The sequence below is a fragment of the Cydia amplana genome, chromosome 16, assembly GCF_948474715.1.
Source record: "Cydia amplana chromosome 16, ilCydAmpl1.1, whole genome shotgun sequence".
NCBI classification, from domain to species: Eukaryota; Metazoa; Arthropoda; class Insecta; order Lepidoptera; family Tortricidae; genus Cydia; species Cydia amplana.
This window is the reverse complement of record NC_086084.1, coordinates 10,166,843-10,187,795: the sequence shown is the minus strand read 5'-3', so window position 1 is coordinate 10,187,795 and position 20,953 is coordinate 10,166,843. Positions and strand designations below refer to the sequence as shown.

Below are 20,953 nucleotides of genomic sequence, written 5' to 3'. Positions count from 1 at the left end.
CAATTTATTGCCGAATTACGAGGATTTAGATTAACAAGTGTCAATAAAAATTTTCGTACATATAGGTACATCACTGAAAACTCAATTACGAAGTTTCTACTCAGGTAGCAAAACTTAGAATGTAAAGTAAAAAGGTATGTTGAAGTGTAGGGCTTGGTTGGTCGTAGGTATAGGTAACACCATCTTTGGGCCCAAGCCAACCTCACCTGTAAGGATCTCCGTGCAGAATCGGCAAAAGCCGATAAAATACCTTTATGTCTGCACAATAAGAGCGAAAGAGCCGTCGGCGCGTCGGCAGGCGTCAACCTATGCGAGGAGACCGTGTAAGGCCTGAGTGGACGCTCATGTTGGGCGTGCAGCGGGGCGGGGCGTGCGGCGTGCATGTCAAAAAAATGCAAACGTATAGCAGCGGCCTTAGTGCACGCTGCTCAAATCACTTGTGAGCCCGACGCCACACTGCACGCCCCGCCGAACGCTCCGCTTCGAGCGTCTACTCAGGCCTTAAGCATGACTCACGCTAGGCCGGGCCGGAGCTTCCTGCGCTTCGTTTTCTATGGAAAGCACCACGTGATCACCGATCAGCGGTCATAGAAAATGACTTGTCGGATGCCTCGGCCCGGGCACGGCCCGGTCTAGCGTGAGTCATCCTTTACACTTACTCTGTGTACCTGCTGCACAGTGCAACGGCAACGGGTAAGTACGTCTCTGGCGACGGCTTTTCCTCCCTTGGGGTAAGGAGCTCACAAGCTAATAACTACGCTTTCAACCAAAATATTCAAGGTATGAAATACAGGACTCTGGCCTCCGAAGCAGTAGGTGTCTAATAGCTGAGGACGCAACCGTGATGAATGAGAGAAAAGTATTCGACAATAAGGTAGCGGTAGGGAGGTACTAGTTACTATAATTAAACTTTTTCGGAACAAGAAGCCGGACGGACGAAGGATTTATTTATTTGTATTTATTAAAGTACGCCGGGGCTTATAGGGCTAGGTTTTAAGAATACCAAATCTACTCAAACATACATAAACATATTCATGCATCTGCAATAAAAGTTTAATTTTAGTTAATAAAAATAGTAATAAATTCAATTTATTTATCAGTTGCGATTGTAAACTAATTTGGCAAGAAACATATAAATTGTGACAGACGGTGACAAACCGGCATCAATTGATCAAAATTGAGCTGTAAGTATCTCGCCTTATTGCAATAAATTGTTTTTTCACACCAGAGAATTCAGAAAAGAGCTTTTTCTTCCCTGCTAGGAGGGATCAAAGTGGCACTTTTCCCCCCTGCTAGGAGGGATCAAAGTAACACTTTTTTGTTCTAGCACACTATTTTTACATTTTTTTTGCACATTATTCTTTTCACTTACTTACGACTTGTTTTTAGTGAACTGATTAATTACAAAAAGATTTCTTTCCAGAATCAAGATGAAATTCGCCATCGTATTCGCTGCCGTCGTGGCTGTAGCCTGCGCTGGGCTCCAAAAGCCCTTGGACTCCAACATGGCCGAGCTGGAAGCCATCGTCGCCGCCATTCAGAGCCCCAGCACCGACCCCGCCACCGCCGCGCTGCTCGAACAGCAACTGGCTGATCTGATGGCTGAATTCTTCCCCCAGCCTGAGCCCATCTTCGTTGAAGAGCCGTCTCCGGTCCAAGTCGAGCTCCCTGTCATCGACTTCCCTCTTCCTGATGGCGGTGCCGTGAGCGCCGTGCAGCCTGAATCCCCCGCTCTCGTGCCCGCTCCTATCATCAACCCCACTCCCGCCGCCGCCGCTGATGCCGCCGCTCCCTTAGTTCAGATCATCCTGAACATCAACCAGGCCAGCTCTGGCGCCGCGCCCGTGGCCCCCGCTCCCGTCGAGACCCCCGTCATTGACGTCCAGCCCGTGCAGGTCGTCGAGGAGGCCGTGAACGAGGAGACCGTCGTGCCCACCCCCGTGGTGGTCGTGGACTCCGCCCCCGAGCCCGTGCAGGTGGTGGACGTGCTCCCCGCGCCCACGCCCGAGGCAGAATCCATTCAGATCGGCAGCCCCATCATCCCCATACCCGTCGTCAACATCCCCATCGACCTCAACTAAATGATGAAACTGAACAATACTGGATTTTAAGAGGATTTGTTCGCTTTGACATCTACTGTCAGGTTTAGGTTATTTATTAGACGCATAACTTCGGATTAGCTTAATTAAAATCAGTGACAGAGATATTTATATTCTTTTGTTATTTCCTACGGACTCCTATCTACATTTCCTCGCATACCTATTCAGCGTTTATGAGATATCGTTTCACGAAAGCTGGCGCGGATATTCTAATGTCGACAGTGTTCAGTACAAATCTCGCGCCAGCTCTTATGGATTTACCTATATTTTACGGAGGGTTGACATGACATGACAAACAGACTCTAGACATTTTTGAAGCGAAAACTTCTTTAGCGGCGCTGGGCACTTTTTGAGGTGGGGGAAAAATGATAAACTCGAGACAGCGTAAGGCGATCACGTGACCGTAAGATTTAGATGGCCACTCATTTAGATGTCATTTAAATCAATAAAGAAAAACTCAATGACATTACATGAAAAAGGTTCTAATCTTGTACGGGCTGAAATACGAGGATCTCACAGTTACATTCTAACTTTATAGATCACTCAAATATAATTCAATAAAACTACATCTTGATAAAATCGCTAAGAAAAGTGAACTCGAGTACTGGTGAATAAAGCTCAAAATACCATGACCAAATATATTTAGATGCGAGGTCTGCAAGGTAACTACAATTTCTAACTACAATAATTTTAAACAATGAATTTCGACTTTTAAACAAGCTCACTGACCAGCAATTTCGGAACTAAAGTTTTTCAATAGAAAGGAGGATGGGTCAATTATACATAGCGCTGCAGACATTTTGGACTAGTCATTAAGTTTTCACTTCTGTCGGCACTCCCGGAGTGCAACCCGTTGTTTTTTTTTACTTACATTTTACGTGAAATTAATTACTATGTTTCGACCTCCATATTAGATATCAAGGTAGTAGGTACCTATTTATTACTCTGGATATTTTTCAAAATGAGCTGCTGAAATAATAAAATACAAGAACTTATTGTGGAACTTTGTCACGTAAAAGTTGATGCAAAGTTACTGTTCGTTGTATCTTAGTAGCTTGTGGGATATCTACATACCTAGATAGATAACAATTTATTGCTTAACATCGATAATAGATATTGGGTAATATTTTAATCATTCTCAAGTATATAAAAATACCTATGAAGAAAATATTATCGTCACACAGTAAAAATGCTGTCAAATACATAAAGTAATGCAGTTATGATAATTAATACATTACGGAGCATCAGTCAGATCAGCTACAGCGATAACCTCCGCCCGCCCTCCGAGACTATTCCTAGCTAGTAAAGTCACTCGGGTCTTGCTTACGTCAGCCTCATTGATCATCAATGGAAATGAATATGAATTACCGGATGCGGATGTGAACTGGCGGGTCAAATGGGGAATGCGGGGAAAGTCAGTTTCATATTATTTTATCTCAATATTCTCAATGTAACAACCGCCTAATTTCGACACAAATGGTGCGGTAGAGCATATTACTTACCTATATCAGAGACAAGAATTCTCTTTGCCTATATACAGCGCTGCCCTCTGTGCTCTCTTATTAGGCCCCCTGAAAGATCTTATAAGCTCTCTCAGGTGCCTTCTTCAGCCAGCAGTTTTTGAAAAATCGTAGCGCTTATAGTACTGTTGCCAAAACATATTGAGGCCTTTTTCTAGTAAGTATTAACTTCATCGATTCGAAACCTGATTAAACAACTTTCGCTCGATAGAAAAAATCCCGAAGACGCAACCAACGGCTTTTACCGTTCCAAGAAAGTACAGGAAAATATTACGTTAAAATGATAGGTACAGTCACGCTCCGATTCCATAGCGTAAGTAATATTGGAACAAGCAATTTAGCTAGGACCCTAAATGGGGTCACAATCCGGTGTGGTGACTGTACATAAGAGCAATAATAAAGAATCACAGGGACGTCTGACAAAAGGATAAGCTATGGTATCTATAAAAGTAGGTATCTCGCGCTTATAGCCGATTTAAACTCTCGCGCGAGCCACGAGACGAGCCGCGCCACGAGACGCGAGTCCACCGTTTACACTCGCGTTCGGCTTGTCATTCGGTTATAAACCTTATGCCGTGCCGTTAGTGTTTAAATTATATTAGCTCGACGAGCTTGCGAGCCACGAGACGAGCCGCGAGCCCACCGCTTACTCTCGTCTCGTGGCGCGGCTCGCGGCTCGTCTCGTGGCTCGCGCGAGAGTTTAAACCAGCTATTAGAATGCGCACCGCCGCCGCGCTGGCCGCATCGCCAACGTGCCAATCGCTTACGCACCGTAGCGATCGAAACGCAACTGTCACTGTCGCACTAATATGGAAGAGTGATAGAGAGACACAAAGCGATTCGATGGCGAAGCGCAAACGATCGTCACCGTGGCTAGGCCGCCTGTACAGACAATGTGTAGGAAATATGTCAGTAAATGATGCTATATTTATAGGATACACGCGACTTAGAAATATTTAGGTATGGCTAAAGATAATTCATATTACTAATTTACTACGTCATATTAATATGTTATTAGAAATGTATGTTTGACTGTTTGTACACAAGATTAAACTATGTGAGCCTCCTCGGATACCTTGGTGGGAAGTGGCTGACTTAGACCGGGCGAAAATTGTACGTGCTCACAGGCTTCGGTCTGGTCACATTCCATTAAATATGTTCGCTCATCTGTCGGTCTAGCACAACTTGCGTTCTCGCGCGCGAGTCCATACTTGAAGTCGCGCCAGATGTATGGAGTCGCGCGCGAGAACGCAACTCATGCTAGACCGCCAGATGAGGAAAGCAGAGTCGCCCAACTGCGATATCTGCGACTCTGTCGAGGATGTACATCACTTCCTAATGGAATGTGTCCGGACTCGAGACAAGAGGGCGCAACTATTTCAAGATAGGGATTATGCAGTAACGGATATTGGGGTTTTTCAGTCAATATTGGCGGAACCCCTGTCTAAAACTGCGCAAATCGTGTACAGTTTTTTGATGTCGTTGTTTAGTAATACTCGTTGAAATTCTGTATTATAGAGGCCCAACCCAACAGAGCCGACATGTCTTATTGATAAAGGCTTTAGTATAAAACAAAGTCGCTCCGCTGTCTGTCCCTATGTATGCTTAGATCTTTAAAACTACGCAACGGATTTTGATGCGGTTTTTTTAATAGATTTAAGGCTTATGTATAATTTGCCCACCCGTGCGAAGCCAGGGCGGGTCGCTAGTTTAAGTAATAATTATTACTAGGTACTCTTCTTTTTCTTTACTAACCGCCTGGAATAAGTGGTAGACTTATAGTTTTCACAAACGCAGGCACGTGCAGGGCAGCTTGTCGCGAGCTGCTCCCTGTAAGCAAGCTCTTGTGGACTCCCTTTGTCAGTTCCTAATAGTAGGTACAAGCAGGGCCGTCTTTAACTATGCTGGGGCCCCTGGGCACACATAAATTTGGGGCCCCTTTGGAAAGTAAAGAAAACTAATTATATTAACTTTTTTCTACTATGATTTAATATTTACGAGGGGCGTTCAAAATATTCTCGGTATTGATATCTTACGACCTCTTCTAAAATTTCTTTCGTTACTGGCCGCTAAGGTTTATTCATTGACATTAAAAAAAAGTATAATTCGAACCGAGATGGTCTTTTGTTTTTCTGCAATTGCTGAACAAACATGAACATCATGTGCGAATTGACAATGTTAACTAAATTAGAACATCGATGCGTGATAAAATTCTTGACAAAACAGGGTAAAAATCAAAAAACCATAAAAGAGGAAATGGATTGTGTTTACCGTGAGTCTGCTCCTTCTTTATCTACCATTCAAAAGTGGTCAAGCGAGTTTAAACGCGGAAGGGAGAGTATTGAAGATGACCCTAGACCTGGCCGGCCTGTAGTAGCTACTTCACAAGAAAATATTGATAAAGTGGAAAAACTTATATTGGAAGATGGTCGAGTGAAGGTAAAATCTATAGCACAAGTAACCAATCTCTCTATTGGTACCGTACATGATATTATACATGACCATCTTAATATGTCAAAAGTAAGTGCAAGATGGGTTCCGCGAATGCTGACTCGGCTTCAAAAAGACATGCGTGTAGCTTGTTGTTCCGATTTTATTGACCTGTGCGGTGAAAATCCTGATGAGGTGCTGCAAAGAATAGTTACTGGAGATGAAACCTGGGTTTATCATTATGACCCAGAGAGTAAACAAGAGTCCATGCAGTGGCACATTAAGGGTTCAGCTCATCCCAAGAAGTTCAAGGTCATCCCTTCAGCTGGCAAGGTCATGGCCACGATATTTTGGGATTGTGAAGGAGTATTACTAATCGATTATAAAGAAAAAGGTGTAAATATCACAGGACAGTACTACGCTAACATTCTACGTCAATTAAAGGATGTAATTAAAGAAAAGAGGCGAGGAAAGTTAACCAAAGGTATTCTGCTTCTGCATGACAACGCCCCCGTCCATACTGCTCATATTGCCAAGGCAGCTATTGTTGAATGTGGGTTTAAAACTGTTACTCACCCACCGTATAGTCCGGACTTAGCCCCCAGCGACTTCTTTTTGCTCCCCAATCTTAAAAAGGATCTGCGTGGAAATAAATTTTCTGACGATGAAGCATTGAAGGCGGCAGTGGAGGAGCATTTTTACACGAAAGATAAAAAATATTTTTACGAGGGATTAAAAAAAATAATTGATCGATCTTTTAAGTGTATGAACATAGGGGGGGAGTATATTGAAAAATAAAAATATCAAACTTTTCGTACTTGTTTGTTTTCATTCTCATACCGAGAATATTTTGAACACCCCTCGTATTATTGGTAATCAAATATACAATATAATGTGTCATTAATAATATTAGTAGGCTGCTGCACTATTCTTTTTGATGGTACGCTTGCGATAATGGTGTCCTTCGCGATTTCTGTTGAGCAAAATCTTCTATTATACCCTCAAAGTCCATTTTTTGAAGGATGTCATTTTCTATGCACATAATTGACAAGTTAGTTAGTCGTTCTTGTAACATTGTTGTTCGCAATTCATTTTTTATTCTCTTAAGCCGCGAAAATGACCGCTCTCCACTGCAATTGGTAACCATTAGGCAAAGGAACATTCTTGCAGCAATTTCAACGTTGGGAAAAGTTTCTTCTAATTTATCTGACTTTATTAGTTTATGTAAGGTAGAGATATTTAAATCCGCTGATTGCATTGCTGTGTTTTTTAAATATTGACTTAAATGAAAACATTCTGTTTTGAACTCATATGCATTAATATCTTCATGATAAAATTCTGCAAATTCTTTGCATTTTTTGGTCAACTCGCCAGATTCGATTTTTGTCAACTGACAAAGAAAACTAAATCGATTACCGATTTCTTGGTATGCTGCCGAACGTATTTTTAAATGTGTTATTAACGTGTCAATAATGGGAATGAAAGTATCTACACGAAACTTTTCCTTGCCTCTCAACTGTGTAGTCTCTGATGATCCTTCAAAAAAAGTGATTCGTGTGCTGCGAATTCTTATTCTTTCAAATTTATCTTTGTAGTCAGCGTCAGGGTTTTTTTCTTTAGCAGCCGTTTCATACTGATCAAAATTATTGCGTGCGTCATTGACATAACTGATCAACGATTCGTAAAGTTTTGTTACAACGTCCATGGTTATAGTGCTATTCTGTAAACTTAGACTCGTTTTATTCATAATTCCTAAAAGATCATTTCAAATTTCCGTTAGAAGAAGAATCTCAAATTTATCCATTTTTTTTGCTAGGCTTTGGGCTTCGTTTCTCGTGTCTCCTGGTTGATTTCTGTCACTTGCGATTGAGGACAATGCTTCAGAAATATTTAAATAACCATGTTTCAAAGCATTAATGGCATTGGCACGTGCAGACCACCTAGTTTCCGAAAGAGACTGCAGGACTCTATTTGCACCTAAATGCTCTGTCAAAATTTTCCATCGTTTGGTCGAAGCTGAGAAAAAATTGTACAATGTTTGCACAAATTGAAAGAATGCTACTGCTTCAGTAACACACTCAACAGCCTGAACACCCACTAAATTTAGCGAATGTGCCGCACATGGAGCGTATATTGCAAATTCGCAAACTTCTTTTATTCTTGACTGTACACCGGAGTATTTTCCAGACATATTTGACGCATTGTCATAGCTCTGCCCGCGACAATCTTTTATAGGAATATCAAGGCTTTCAAAGAAGTTTAAAATAGTATCTGCTATATATTGCCCACTATGTTCATTTATAGGGAAAAATTGCATAAATCTCTCAATAGGCTCTCCGTCTTTTACGTACCTAACGATGAAAGTGAGTTGGTCAACGTGAGACAGATCTGGCGTAGAATCCACGCTAATAGAGTAGTATTTTGCTGATTTAAGTTCTTTTACAATTGTCATTAAAACTCGCTGTCCCATTAAATTAATAAATTCATTACAAATATTTGCAGATAAATATGATTTGCTCCCCTTTCCACGATTTCCGTAGTTTTGTATGTGATCAGCAAGAAATGGGTCAAATTCGCTAATCAATTCTAAGCATCCTAAATAATTGCCATTATTTTGCGATCCCAATATCTCATTATCACCACGAAATGCAAGACCTCTTGAAGATAAAAATTTCACCACTGCAACAATCCTTCTAAGCACATTCTTCCAATAGTTAATTTCTGTATTGTATTGGGATAGCAACTCACTATCAATTCGTCCAGTAGTTTTCACTCTTGCAACATAATTCATCATAAATTGCCTGTGCTGTAAACTGTTCTCATGCTCCATCAATAAGTTACTTATATGCTTCCAATCTTTATATCCATTTGGAGAACTCAAGTTTTGTCCAGTTCCAGTACCAGCAGTGGTATTAAATAGACGGCAACAAAAACAGTATACAGATTTTTTTGAAGGCGAATAAAGGAGCCATTTTCTTTCTAAAGACTCGCCATTCGTCAATTTACGGGTAAAAATATTTTTAGTCAAGCATCTAGTTTTTGTTTTACCACTTGAATCTGCAAAACTTGCAGAAGTTTCAGAAAAATCACAATTTTTATTTTGGAAAAACTCTGGCCCTTTTCGTATCCAAATATCACGGACTTCTTCCGTTAAAATATCGTCACAGTACGTACCAGGGTCACTAAGGTCAGGAGATACAGATACATCCTCCATGCTTGCAGTTATTAACTCACAGTTGCTTGAAGTCGAGGGTTCAGCATCTGATATTGATATGTGCTTGTCATCTTCGTCACACGTAAGCGTAACCTCTTTTTCCAGTTGATATTCAGGGGTATTTTTATCTTGAGGTGATGAGGATGAAGAGTCTCTCAGCTTACTTGTTTCTTCAACCGTAAAAAATGAAGTAAGCTTAGGAAGTTTCTCCAATACTTCTTTTTGAGTTATAACTTTTTTTCTTTTTTGTGCTCCACTTAAATATGTTCTTTTCGACATAATGAAATACTGTTTATACGAACAAATCAAAACTTCTATTATCTTACACAATGTATATTAAACGAAACTAAATCATTGACTTCCCAACTTCTGTCAGACTGAAAGTTTAATACACGTATATCATCCGGGGATTCCCAACCATAGACAATGCCAACAACTTTTTTTTAGGCCTTGTTTAGACTGTGCAACTTGACTTTAGAATCGGAGTAGTTTGCATGGGTGATCGCTAGATGGTGTAGTTTACTAAATTAGAATGCGAACTGAAATATATTATTAACATAATAGTACAACCCAACAAGAAAACGTGGAACTACATGTTTCCTATTTTTGTCAAATATGTCAATGTTGTTGACTAAGTTTATCACTGTATCCGTGGCTGACAAAAATGTTTTGAGGATATAAATATGAGAGAAATTTATTGTCCTTCGGGGCCCCCTGACGATGGGGGCCCTGGGCACGGGCCCCGTGTGCCCTTATGGTAAAGACGGCATTGGGTACAAGGACACTGGAACTAAAGTTTTGGTAGATTTCTGTTAGTCATCTTCAGTCACTGAATGTCACTGTCCCTGCCCCTGTTAACATACAAAAAATTTTCAGTGAGAATGTTATTTTTTTAGCAACCTTAATAGTTTTTTGTTTCTAAAGCTCGTAGGTTTTTTAGGTGCTCAAGCAAAACCGCAAGCAAAATACTGTCGCTTAAAAACTATAGATACCTACCTACTACGCTATAGTCAATATAAATAGGTACATATAAAATAAACAAGATTATTGAGAAACCGATTAATTAATCCAGAACTAAACAGTGAGATTATGTATATTTATGAAAATCCAAGATAAAAAATACTTTAGAGAATAATGCCATATGTGCCTACAAACGTCAATGTTACTTGTGACATTTTATTTTCAGTGTGTCATGTAATTAATCTAAATATATAAGTCTATTTTATGGACAATGTGGGCATATGCTTCTTTGTTGGAGCACACGACAGGTGAGTTATTTTAATCAAATTTTATTAATTACATACATTTGCAATTACATTTTAGTGTGCTTTCTAATATGTATTTAGTTAAACTTAAGTAATAACTTATGCACATAAAGTACCTATACCAATTCCTAATGGTTCACCATTGTGCTTTCAATATAATATTTACAAAACAAATCCGACTACCTATATACCTACCTATATATTCCCTCTGCAGATCTAAGATTTAAATTGATGTAAATAGAGTTTATTAGGTATGTGACTTAAAGGTAGATTCATATGAATCATGTCTAATCTAAAACATAACCCGTTTTAAGGATAAAATGGGCATGCATTCGTTTCATTGCCTTAATTATTTTCTTTCACTTTATAGCACTAGTTCCATTTTTTCTCAATACATAGTTTGTAGTGCTTTAATTTTTTTTTTAATTTCAGAAATAATCAGAAACCATGAAACTCCTTCTGACTGTTGTGGCCCTCGCGGCCTTCGCTCACGGCGCTCCCACTTCTTCCCAGACCATGGAGATCGGCGCCAGCGGCGTGTCTGGCAGCGTCCTCAACATCCCCCTCGTCGAAATCATCGTCAACATGATCAACAACGAAGCCGTGGCCCCCGGGACTGTCAACGAGCCTGTTATTGAAGCCGAGCCTGTCTTAGTTGTGGATGAGGCTCTACTCCCCACGCCTGTGATCGTCGTGGACCAGCCCGAGATTAACCCCATTGACATTATCTCTGTCAACCCCGCGCCAGCACCCGTTGTGGTGGAGCACCCAGAGATCAACCCCATTGACATTGTCTCTGTCAACCCCATGCCCGTGCCAGCGCCCGTTGAGGCAAACCCCATTCCTGAGCCTGTTGTGCTGCCTGCCCCTGCCCCAGCTGAGGTAGTTCCTGAGCCTGTTGTGCTTCCTGCGCCTGCCCCCGCTGAGGTAGTGCCTGCGCCTGTTGTGCCTGAGCCTGTCGTACTCCCTGAGCCTGCTCCCGCTGAGGTAGTGCCTGCGCCTGTTGTTCTTCCTGAGCCTTCCCCCGCTGAGGTAGTGCCTAATCCTACCCCCGTGGAAGTTGCGGCTACGCCCGCCGAGGTCGTCGAGGTCCCAGCACCTGAAGCCGAGGCCGCTGAAGGCAGCCAGATCATCAACGTGATGCTGAACTTCATCTTCGGCGCGAGCGGCTCCCTGTCCTCGGTCGAGGTGCCCGCTAATATCATCCCCCAGGTGGTCAGCGCTCCCCGTGTTTAAACTTTAAACTAAAATAAGTTTATATGACATTTATGAATGAAAATAATGAATTAATATAAATAAACTCTATTTCAAAGCTCAGATGTTTTTCATCGCAATATTACCTACTTTATAGCATCCTTCGATAACAGGCAGTCTAAAGAAATCGGTACACGCATCGAAAACGCCTGGAAAAGCTTCTGGTCCATGAAGGCGTTAATGAAGGGCAACCTACCACTAGCACTAAAACGCAAACTCGTCGACATGTGTATTCTGCCTATCCTAACCTACGGCGACCAAACTTGGTCATTAACGGAAGCCCAGAAGTCCCGACTCTAGATTTGCCAGCGAGCAATGGAGCGCAGCGCAGCATACTAGGAGTTCGCATAACCGGGTTAGGAACACCGAACTGCGCTCCAGAACTGGTATAGTAGATGTGGGTGTTAAGAGTTAAGACCGCTAAGCTTAAGTGGAATTGGGTAGGACACATTTGCCGTATGCACCCGGATCGGTGGGCCAAGTTAGCTACCGAATGGACACCGCAGATTAGCCGGGGCAGAGGCAGACCAAAAAAGAGATGGCGGGATGACCTTGACGCTTTTTGCAGCGACTGGCGGGAACATGCAACAAACCGTGATGAGTAACGGAAGAATGGGGAGGCCTTTGCTCAGCAGTAGGACAAGAAATAGGCTATAGAAAAAACAAAATTACCTTACTTTAGTAAGGTAAGGCGGCTTGGCCCCAGCCCGGTCTGGCGTGAGTCATCCTTTAAGGACCGATTTCTATGGAATGCACCACGCGATCACCGATCAACCGTCATAGAAAATTACATGTCGGACGCCACGGCCCAGGCACGGCCCGGTCTAGCGTGAGTCATTCTTAAACTGACAGCAGCTTCAAAATATATTTCGATTAGGTAAATAACAGTATATATTTACGGCCGGATAACTCTTAAGTCATACATAGGTAGGTACTTATAGTGTAAGATTTAAACAAACACGCCCGTAACCTGTCAGTTTACTCTTATTTCTAATTATGAATACGAGGGTAGTAAAGGAAAATTCTGAGTCATGCATAAGTGAGAAAGAGTTTCTGTAATTAAATTGAGAGTCGATTGTAAATGTTGAGATTCTCGCAATGAGTTCTTTTATTTGACATATTATGTAACACAATAAACTACACAATAATAACACAAAAAACTAGTTTTAAAATAGTTATTTGTTTTACTATTAGGGGGCAAAGTTTTTGTTTAACCTCTCGTGCATTAATTGACACCCGAGCAATCGAAAGATTCCTTAATTGAATTCGAAAAATGGAATCTTTGGTGGTTGAATGGTTTCCAGGCACGAGGGTTAAACAAAATTTGCCACCGAGTAAAACACAAAAATTTTCACCACACCAACACAAGGAAAATAATAACTGTAAAATATCAAACAAAATCAAAGCAAATCGATTTAAAATTAATGTTGTCATTCAGAAACATCATGTAAAATGTAAAAGTCAATTCTATCAGCCAACATAAGAAAACAACTCAAATTTTGCATTTGATTACTTTGCCTCACATGTGGACAAAATGCAACTTTGCTATCAGTTTTTGAATTGCAAAGTGCCTAAGCCTTTTCGAGCTGGTGTGGTGAAAACTTTATTTCTTAATTTTCTCATTTACCCCCCACGTTTAAAATTCATTTGTTTACGTTACATGTCCTTTGTCCTGTCTTTGGGTCACAAACTTACATAGGTATGTGTACCAAATTTTAACTAATTGGTCCAGTAGTTTCGGAGAAACTAGGCTGTGAGGGTGAAAGACGGACAGACAGACAGACGCACGAGTGATCCTATAAATAAAGGTTCCGTTTTGTAAAAATAATTATTTAAGTAGGTAACTCTTGAGACTCATAGGTACAGTCTCCTGCAGTTACTCTTCAAAGGCCGCAAAAATATGTGACCCGCTCTTATAGCTTTACAAATAAGATCGTGTCAGATATTTTTGCGGCCTTCATTATGTAACATATTATGCAGGTGATGATTGTACCTATTTGCTTCTATTATCATTGGATATTGGCCCAATTATATATAGCTACGGTACGTCAGTTTTTGATACAAAATATATGAATTTAACAATCTTGGGGTACGGTAGAGCCCCGCTAAGACGAGCCAAGCGAAGACTTCCTAACTTTTCTCGAAGCGCTTCGTAGTTTTTTTTGAACCCTCATATTAACTTGGGTTTTGAATTGATTATACTCCTATTGCTCGCACATCCTAACCATACAATACAGTCAGCAGCAGAAGTTGCTAAGCGGGTGAGGTGTTCAAAATTACCTTGACGCGCTCTTAATCTCTTAACAATAAAGTCCCGTCAAGATCATTTTGAACACCTGGCCCTGGGTATTTTACCATTTCGTTATTTTCGCGTTATTGATTTCTAATACCTACGTAGGTAGGTACTTATGTCAGATTGTCAGAATTTCTAGCACTAACGGCCAGTGGCGAGTGAGCTAAAAAAGCCGCGGACGGACAAACTGTCGGACGGACATGACGAAATTATAAGGGGAAACGGAACCTAAATGGCCCTATTGTATCGTCAACCCCTGACCCTGATTACCATTAAGACCCATAAAGAAAAAAAAGAACTTAGACCATCTGTATCAGGACCACTTGTGTATATCACTTTGCATGTCTGTCTATCCGTCTGTCACTGGCAATTTGCTCCGATCCAGACATAAATGTTCGATGACACTTGTTTTTACAAATTGGTTTGCTTGAATGACCAAATTAAAAGTTAATTTAAGTTAAGAAATAAATTTATTGTACCTCATGTTCAAACATTTTCTAGAATACAATTCATTACATCTTAATCTTAGTTTAAAAATTACCCCTCATGCTAATTGAACATTTTATAAGCGCAACTTTTGACTGGTAGTTGCTTTGAGCTTAGTTGGCGATGTTCAGGATGATCTGGACCAGGGGGGAGGCGGCGGCAACGTCAGCGGGGGTGGCGTCGACGATGGGAGCGGGTACGAGAGCAGGGGACTCGGGCTGCACGGCCACGGGGTACTCGGGCTTCACGGGCACCGGGTCCAAGTAGGGAGTCTCCTCGACGATGGCGGGGCCTACGGAGATGGGAGACTCGGGTAGAGATGAGATGCCGAGGGTCTGCAGGAGCATCTGCTCCAACGCGGCGGCGGTGGCGGGGTCAGTGCTGGGGCTGTTGATGGCGGCGATCACCTCCTCAAGCTCCTGCACGTGGACGGGGAGGGCCGAGGGCTTCAGGAAGTCGGCCGACGCCACGGCGGCGATCACGGAGAGGACGATCAGGTATTTCATGATGGAGCTGGAATCACGAATGATTGATTGGATGATTGACCGCGACCACAAGGTCCTTTGGAGGTAAGATATCATAGTTCCAATTCTAAATTTTTTTAATGTTCTAGACAAGTGTCAAATACTCAGTAAATACAAGGCAACCGAATATTTTTTAGTAAGTGGGCTACTGCGGACTTACATCAACGAAGACGTGAACTGTATGCCTTGTATGAGGAACGGCGGTTTAATCAGAGTGATGAATTTAAAGAACATGTCAAGGAATATTCGAAGAAGTTTAAAGTAGATTGTCATATAGCTAAGCGAAATTATCTAAGTCAGAAAATAAAAAGTAGTTCCGACATTATTAAAGCAACCTGGAAAGTAATAAATGTGGAGACTGGTCGCTCGAAACACACAATTAAAGAACTTAAACTAAATATTGATAACAAAATTATAGATTCCAATTTAGAAGTAGCTACAGAATTTGAAAAATTTTTCACCGAGGTACCAGTATCCACAACTAAGGATTTAAATTCATCACCCTCATCTGCTGTTACATTATTAAAACATAACGCTCCAGAGTGTTGTGGAGACCTTCATTTTGAACATGTTTCTACCTCAGATGTAATAAAGGCGTTTAAATCAATTAATGTCAAAAAAACTAATGACCTCTGGGGAGTCTCTGTCCATGCTGTCAAATCCTTAGTAGAAATTGTAGCGCCTGACTTGGTAGTTATATTTAACAACAGTGTTGATTGCGGCGAGTTTCCTGATTTAATGAAACATAGTAAAGTAACTCCTTTATTTAAATCTGGTAGCAGCTCTGACCCCACTAACTTTAGACCGATATCTGTGCTACCAACATTTAGCAAGATTTTTGAAAAATTAGTTCTTTCTCAATTAGTACGACATTTTAACGTTAATAATTTAATGCATAATAAGCAGTTTGGTTTTACGCGGGGTCGCTCAACAACCGATGCTGGTGTTGAGCTAATTAAGCATATTTTCGATGCCTGGGAGGAGTCACGAGATGCTTTAGGTATCTTCTGTGATTTGTCTAAGGCCTTCGACTGCGTTTGTCATGAAACATTAATCAGGAAACTTCATTATTATGGAGTTAGAGGATCGGCACTGAATTTACTTAAGTCCTACTTAAATGGTAGAATACAAAGGGTCGATGTGAGTGGACAGCGATCACCGGGGTCATTGGTCTCTATGGGTGTACCGCAGGGGTCAATATTGGGGCCTTTCCTGTTCCTTATCTACATAAATGACTTGCCATTCCTTGTAAAGACCCACCATGATATAGTGTTGTTTGCAGACGACACCTCACTTATTTTCAAAGTCAAACGACAGCAACAAGCTTACAATGATGTAAACGATGCTATTTCAAAAGTAGTAAATTGGTTCAATGTTAATAATTTATTGTTAAATGAGAAAAAGACTAAATGTATTAAGTTTGTCACTAGTAGTAACGTTAGGCATGTGCAAACAAGTGTCATTGTGAAGGATGAGGAATTGGAATTAGTTGATAGTACAGTTTTTCTTGGTATAACTTTAGATTCTAAACTCCAGTGGGGTCCCCATATTGCTACTCTTTCGAATAGACTGAGTTCTGCAGCTTTTGCAGTGAGCAAAATCCGTCAGTTAACTGATGTGAAAACAGCTCGATTAGTATATTTTAGTTACTTCCATAGCATTATGGCATATGGTATTTTACTATGGGGTGGTGCTTCAGAGATAAATACCATTTTTGTTCTGCAGAAGAGGGCTATTCGAGCAATATACAAAATGAACCATAGAGACTCACTTAGAGATAAATTTAAGGAAATTGACATAATGACAGTGCACTGTCAATACATTTATGAGAATATTCTGTATGTACATAAAAATATTGTAAATTTTAGAAAAAATTGTGAAATTCATAATATTAATACTAGAAATAAACATAAGCTCGCAGTGCCCTTCACTCGGCTCCATAAAATTAAAAAATCATTCATGGGTAATTGTGTGAGATTTTATAATAAACTTCCAAACCATATTACTGAATTATCTATTAATAAATTTAAGAATTATGTAAAGCGTAAACTTATATCTAAAGCGTATTATACCACACAAGACTACATGAATGATAAAACAACGTGGGATTAATTGTTATTCGAAATGATTATTTATATATTAGGTATATTTGATTAATGATGAGGAAATTGATATTCCGAATATTCCGATGTTTGTACTTCTTTTGTGTTTTTTATTTATTTATTTGACATTTAGATTTTATTCTAGAAACATTCTAGACTAGTATTTTTTATACAATTTTTTTTTCATGTTTGACGATCCTTTTGTGAAATTCTTAAATTTGTGTTAAATTTGATTTGTATAATAATCCAATATTATTATGGAATAATAACATCAATAAATTGCTCTGATAATTAGCTTAAGATAATTTATAAGTATGTTACGATTCATAAGTGCTTGTTGCTAGGCCTACATGAATAAAGATATTTTTGACTTTTTTTTGACTTTCTTAATACTTACGTTAAAGCCGGTATCAGCAAACTGACTATGCTTTTCTCAAATTTTGAAAGGCTTTTATATGTTTATTTATCATCGATTTGTATTGAAATGATACGACTAAAGCTTTGATAAAAAAATGTGATTAATTTTAGGTAGGTATTACCCACACATAAACGACAAACTGAAACTAGTTAATCGATACGTAGCGACAGTTTCCTAATTCCACACAGTCACAATCCGTCATAAAGTAATATAGGTACTTACATTAAAGACTTAGAATAAGTATAGAGCGGATTAGATTATTAAAGCGATTGATTAGGTAGATTAGGTTCACCAGTCCAAATTATACCTACCTCTCGTCACGTCGTAACAGGTAGTATGCAATTATGACGAATCTGTAGAACTGCATGGCTGCCTATAGTGCTCACACCTGCCCAACTGTACGGTTACCATCAGTTTGTCACTGACATAAACGCCGTCGAGAAAGTAATTTACTTTCTATACATCTCGCTCGCACTCGCATATTAGTGCAAACGGGATGTATAGAAAGTAAATTACGTTCTCGACGGCGTTTATGTCAGTGACAAACTGATGGTAACCGTACTGCACTACCAATACCATCACCTCATTTAGTAGACAGTAGCCATAGAGTAGACTCATCCTCAAATACGGCATTTACCACTGCTTTACCATATTTTTACATTAATCAATATGTATAAGAATTCTAGTGAACAAATCCCTACGATTTGCTTTAGGTACAATTTAGGAGAATACAATTTTTATACACAAGACAAGTCCCATATCTATCATACTTTTTTCTGGCAATATAGATAAATGGTCATGAAAAAGTAGAATGACCCGTTTACCATGAAAATACTTTTCACCATACCAGCTCGGAAAGGCTTAGGTACTTTGCAATTCAAAAACTGATAGCAAAGTTGCATTTTATTCACATGTGAGGCAAAGTAATGAAATGCAAATTTTGAGTTGTATTTTTACGTTTGCTGGTAGAATTGACTTTTAAATGATGATTTTGGATAATAAATATTTAATAACATTCATTTGGATACATACATTTAATATTTGCTTTGGGTTGGTGTGGTGAAAATTTTTGTGTTTCACTCGGGGGCAAATTTTGTCTAACCCTCGCAACGCTCAAGCTACGCTAATATATATATACCTATATCTTAAAATATAAGATAAAAAATCTTTAGTTTAGTTTATTTATCTATGCAGTAGGTATTATTATTATCTCTTACATAATGCAAAAGAAGACATAAGGCATTACTTATCAATAGTGATCGTGGGGTATATTATTTACTTAACATTAATAAATAATTGAAATACAATATTTATTATACAATGAGGACGAACATCGTATAGAATGTTATGGATTGGCGAGACACGTGACGTAAGTACCTAGTTAACATTTCTTCAGATATATATCAGGATAAATAAAAATAAAATTGAGAAGCGATGTCTTCGATTTAATTATTACTTTATAGGGCGTCATAAATTTAATAAAGTTATTTTATCAAAATTTACTACCTTCCGCAATAAAGCTTGATAGTTTAATATTTATTTTGCTAGATTAAGATTAAATCGTTGGTATTTACGTGCATACTGAACAGTTGTTTTTGTTTAGGTAGTCAACAATGTTTGCAGTAAAATAAACTAACTAGGTTTATTAAAACCTAAACCGGCCAAGAGCATGCCGGGCCATGCTCAGTGTAGGGTTCCGTAGTTACCAGTCCATCACAATATGACCCCGGCCTTTAGTTACCTTTAGTAAGTACCTATCATTGTACATATACTTGGTCAACTAGATCTTTGAGCTAGCAATATCACTTGCTCCCTGTAACGCATAAATGCGTCCCTTGGAGTGGCCGGCGATGGCCCATTGTGTACTGGGGCCTTAACAAGTATGGTTGATCTAGGCCTAGGGGTGGCGTTTCATGAAAGGCTGACAAAAAATGGTATCCCTCCTTTCTAACAACCTTATTTGCTATAAGTTTGTCTAAAGACTGTCTCATTTCATATACATAACATAACATAAACATAACATAACATAAAAAATTAACATTAATCGTTAAAAAAAACAAGTGCAGTGATATACACGCATCAGCTTTCAGCTGCTAGTGTATTAAACAATATAATATAATATAGCTGGTCAACCAAATCTTGTTAGTAAAAAAAGGCGCGAAATTCAAATTTTCTATGGGACGATATCCCTTCGCGCCTACATTTTTCAAATTTGCCGCCTTTTTCTACTGTCAAGATCTGGTTGACCAAGTATAATAATAATATACACATAGAGAATGTCTTTGTCTTACCCCACAGCACCCAAAAGAAACGCTGAGTATAGTTTTTTTTGTTCTTATTTACTGACAAATTTGGTTTGACCAACTATACGTTAGGTTAATCGATTGAATTAAAATAATCGTTTCAATTCATTATTTCTGAACGTAATAATCGCAACATAAACGTCAATGTCAAATTTTTGTGACATAAGACATAACCTACAATATCCCCTGTTTCTAATATTTTCTTTCGCTGTGTATTTATATTCGTATTTTATCTTCTCATTAAATAAAATTGCCTCAAAATGCGGCTGAGTCCTGTCCTTTTTACTGCGCCCACTGGCAAAAGTGCTAGGAGGTACCAAAGAGAACCAGTTCCATTTCAAATGCTTCTGCCATTGGAACTGAAGAAAACTGTTTCAGGGAAAAGCGATAAGTTAAAAGAAGCTGCTTGTATGCAAGAGTTGGCTGTTATGTTCGCGTGCTTTAAGAAAAACGAGTTCGACCAGCAACAGTGCTTAAAGGAAATCACGGAGTTCCAGGGATGTTACAAAGATTATAATCAGAGAATGTCCAGCCAAAGGGAGCACGGCAAGAAAGGTATTTTGGTACCAGGAGAAACAAAACTGACGCATAGACAAATGAACCAGTTGCTGAAAGCCTTTCCTCCTAAGAAGAATTAGTATTAATAACTTATGTGATTTCTGATGGACACTCAAGAGCTATAAGTGCTAGTTAATGTGAATATAGATTTTAATTAAAAATGTTTTTCCTTTTACATTATTGCTACTACATACTTACCCCACTAATGGCAATCCAACTGTAACCCCTGGCTTATTGCCCTATCGTTTTTGTTTTAGAATCTAGCTGATAAATTGAGCATATTTTTCCTTATGCTCCTGACCCGAGATATTGCCGCAATACATCTGGAGTTTGATTGAAACTCTATGAAATCAGCTATTTAACCATTTTGTTGCGTATTCCATATTCGAAAACTTTTGGCTGTGACGGCGAACAATTATTTTATGAAAGGCACGCCGCCTTACGTCATAGAATATGCCCTCACGGCCTCCTTACTTTTATTAGGTGA

The 20,953-nt window shown here is 39.6% G+C and overlaps 3 protein-coding genes across 3 annotated transcripts; 2 read left to right on the top strand and 1 right to left on the bottom strand.

The window, feature by feature from the left end:
* The first annotated feature begins 1,173 nt into the window (after window positions 1-1,173).
* On the top strand, window positions 1,174-11,797 carry LOC134655354 (calphotin-like). Its single transcript, XM_063510804.1, has 3 exons — window positions 1,174-1,184; window positions 1,424-2,078; window positions 10,967-11,797. Exons 2-3 carry the CDS (start codon window positions 1,431-1,433, stop codon window positions 11,762-11,764), a joined length of 1,446 nt encoding a protein of 481 aa, XP_063366874.1. The 5' UTR covers window positions 1,174-1,184; window positions 1,424-1,430; the 3' UTR covers window positions 11,765-11,797.
* Window positions 11,798-14,526: 2,729 nt separating this feature from the next.
* Window positions 14,527-17,699, bottom strand: LOC134655202 (uncharacterized). The gene is made up of 2 exons (XM_063510652.1): window positions 17,585-17,699; window positions 14,527-15,074 (listed from the first exon to the last, which is right to left on the bottom strand). Exon 2 carries the CDS (start codon window positions 15,065-15,067, stop codon window positions 14,675-14,677), a length of 393 nt encoding a protein of 130 aa, XP_063366722.1. The 5' UTR covers window positions 15,068-15,074; window positions 17,585-17,699; the 3' UTR covers window positions 14,527-14,674.
* A 2,396-nt stretch (window positions 17,700-20,095) lies between these two features.
* LOC134655201 (small ribosomal subunit protein mS37) lies at window positions 20,096-20,627 on the top strand. The gene has a single exon (XM_063510651.1). It carries the CDS (start codon window positions 20,169-20,171, stop codon window positions 20,544-20,546), a length of 378 nt encoding a protein of 125 aa, XP_063366721.1. The 5' UTR covers window positions 20,096-20,168; the 3' UTR covers window positions 20,547-20,627.
* Window positions 20,628-20,953: the final 326 nt, after the last annotated feature.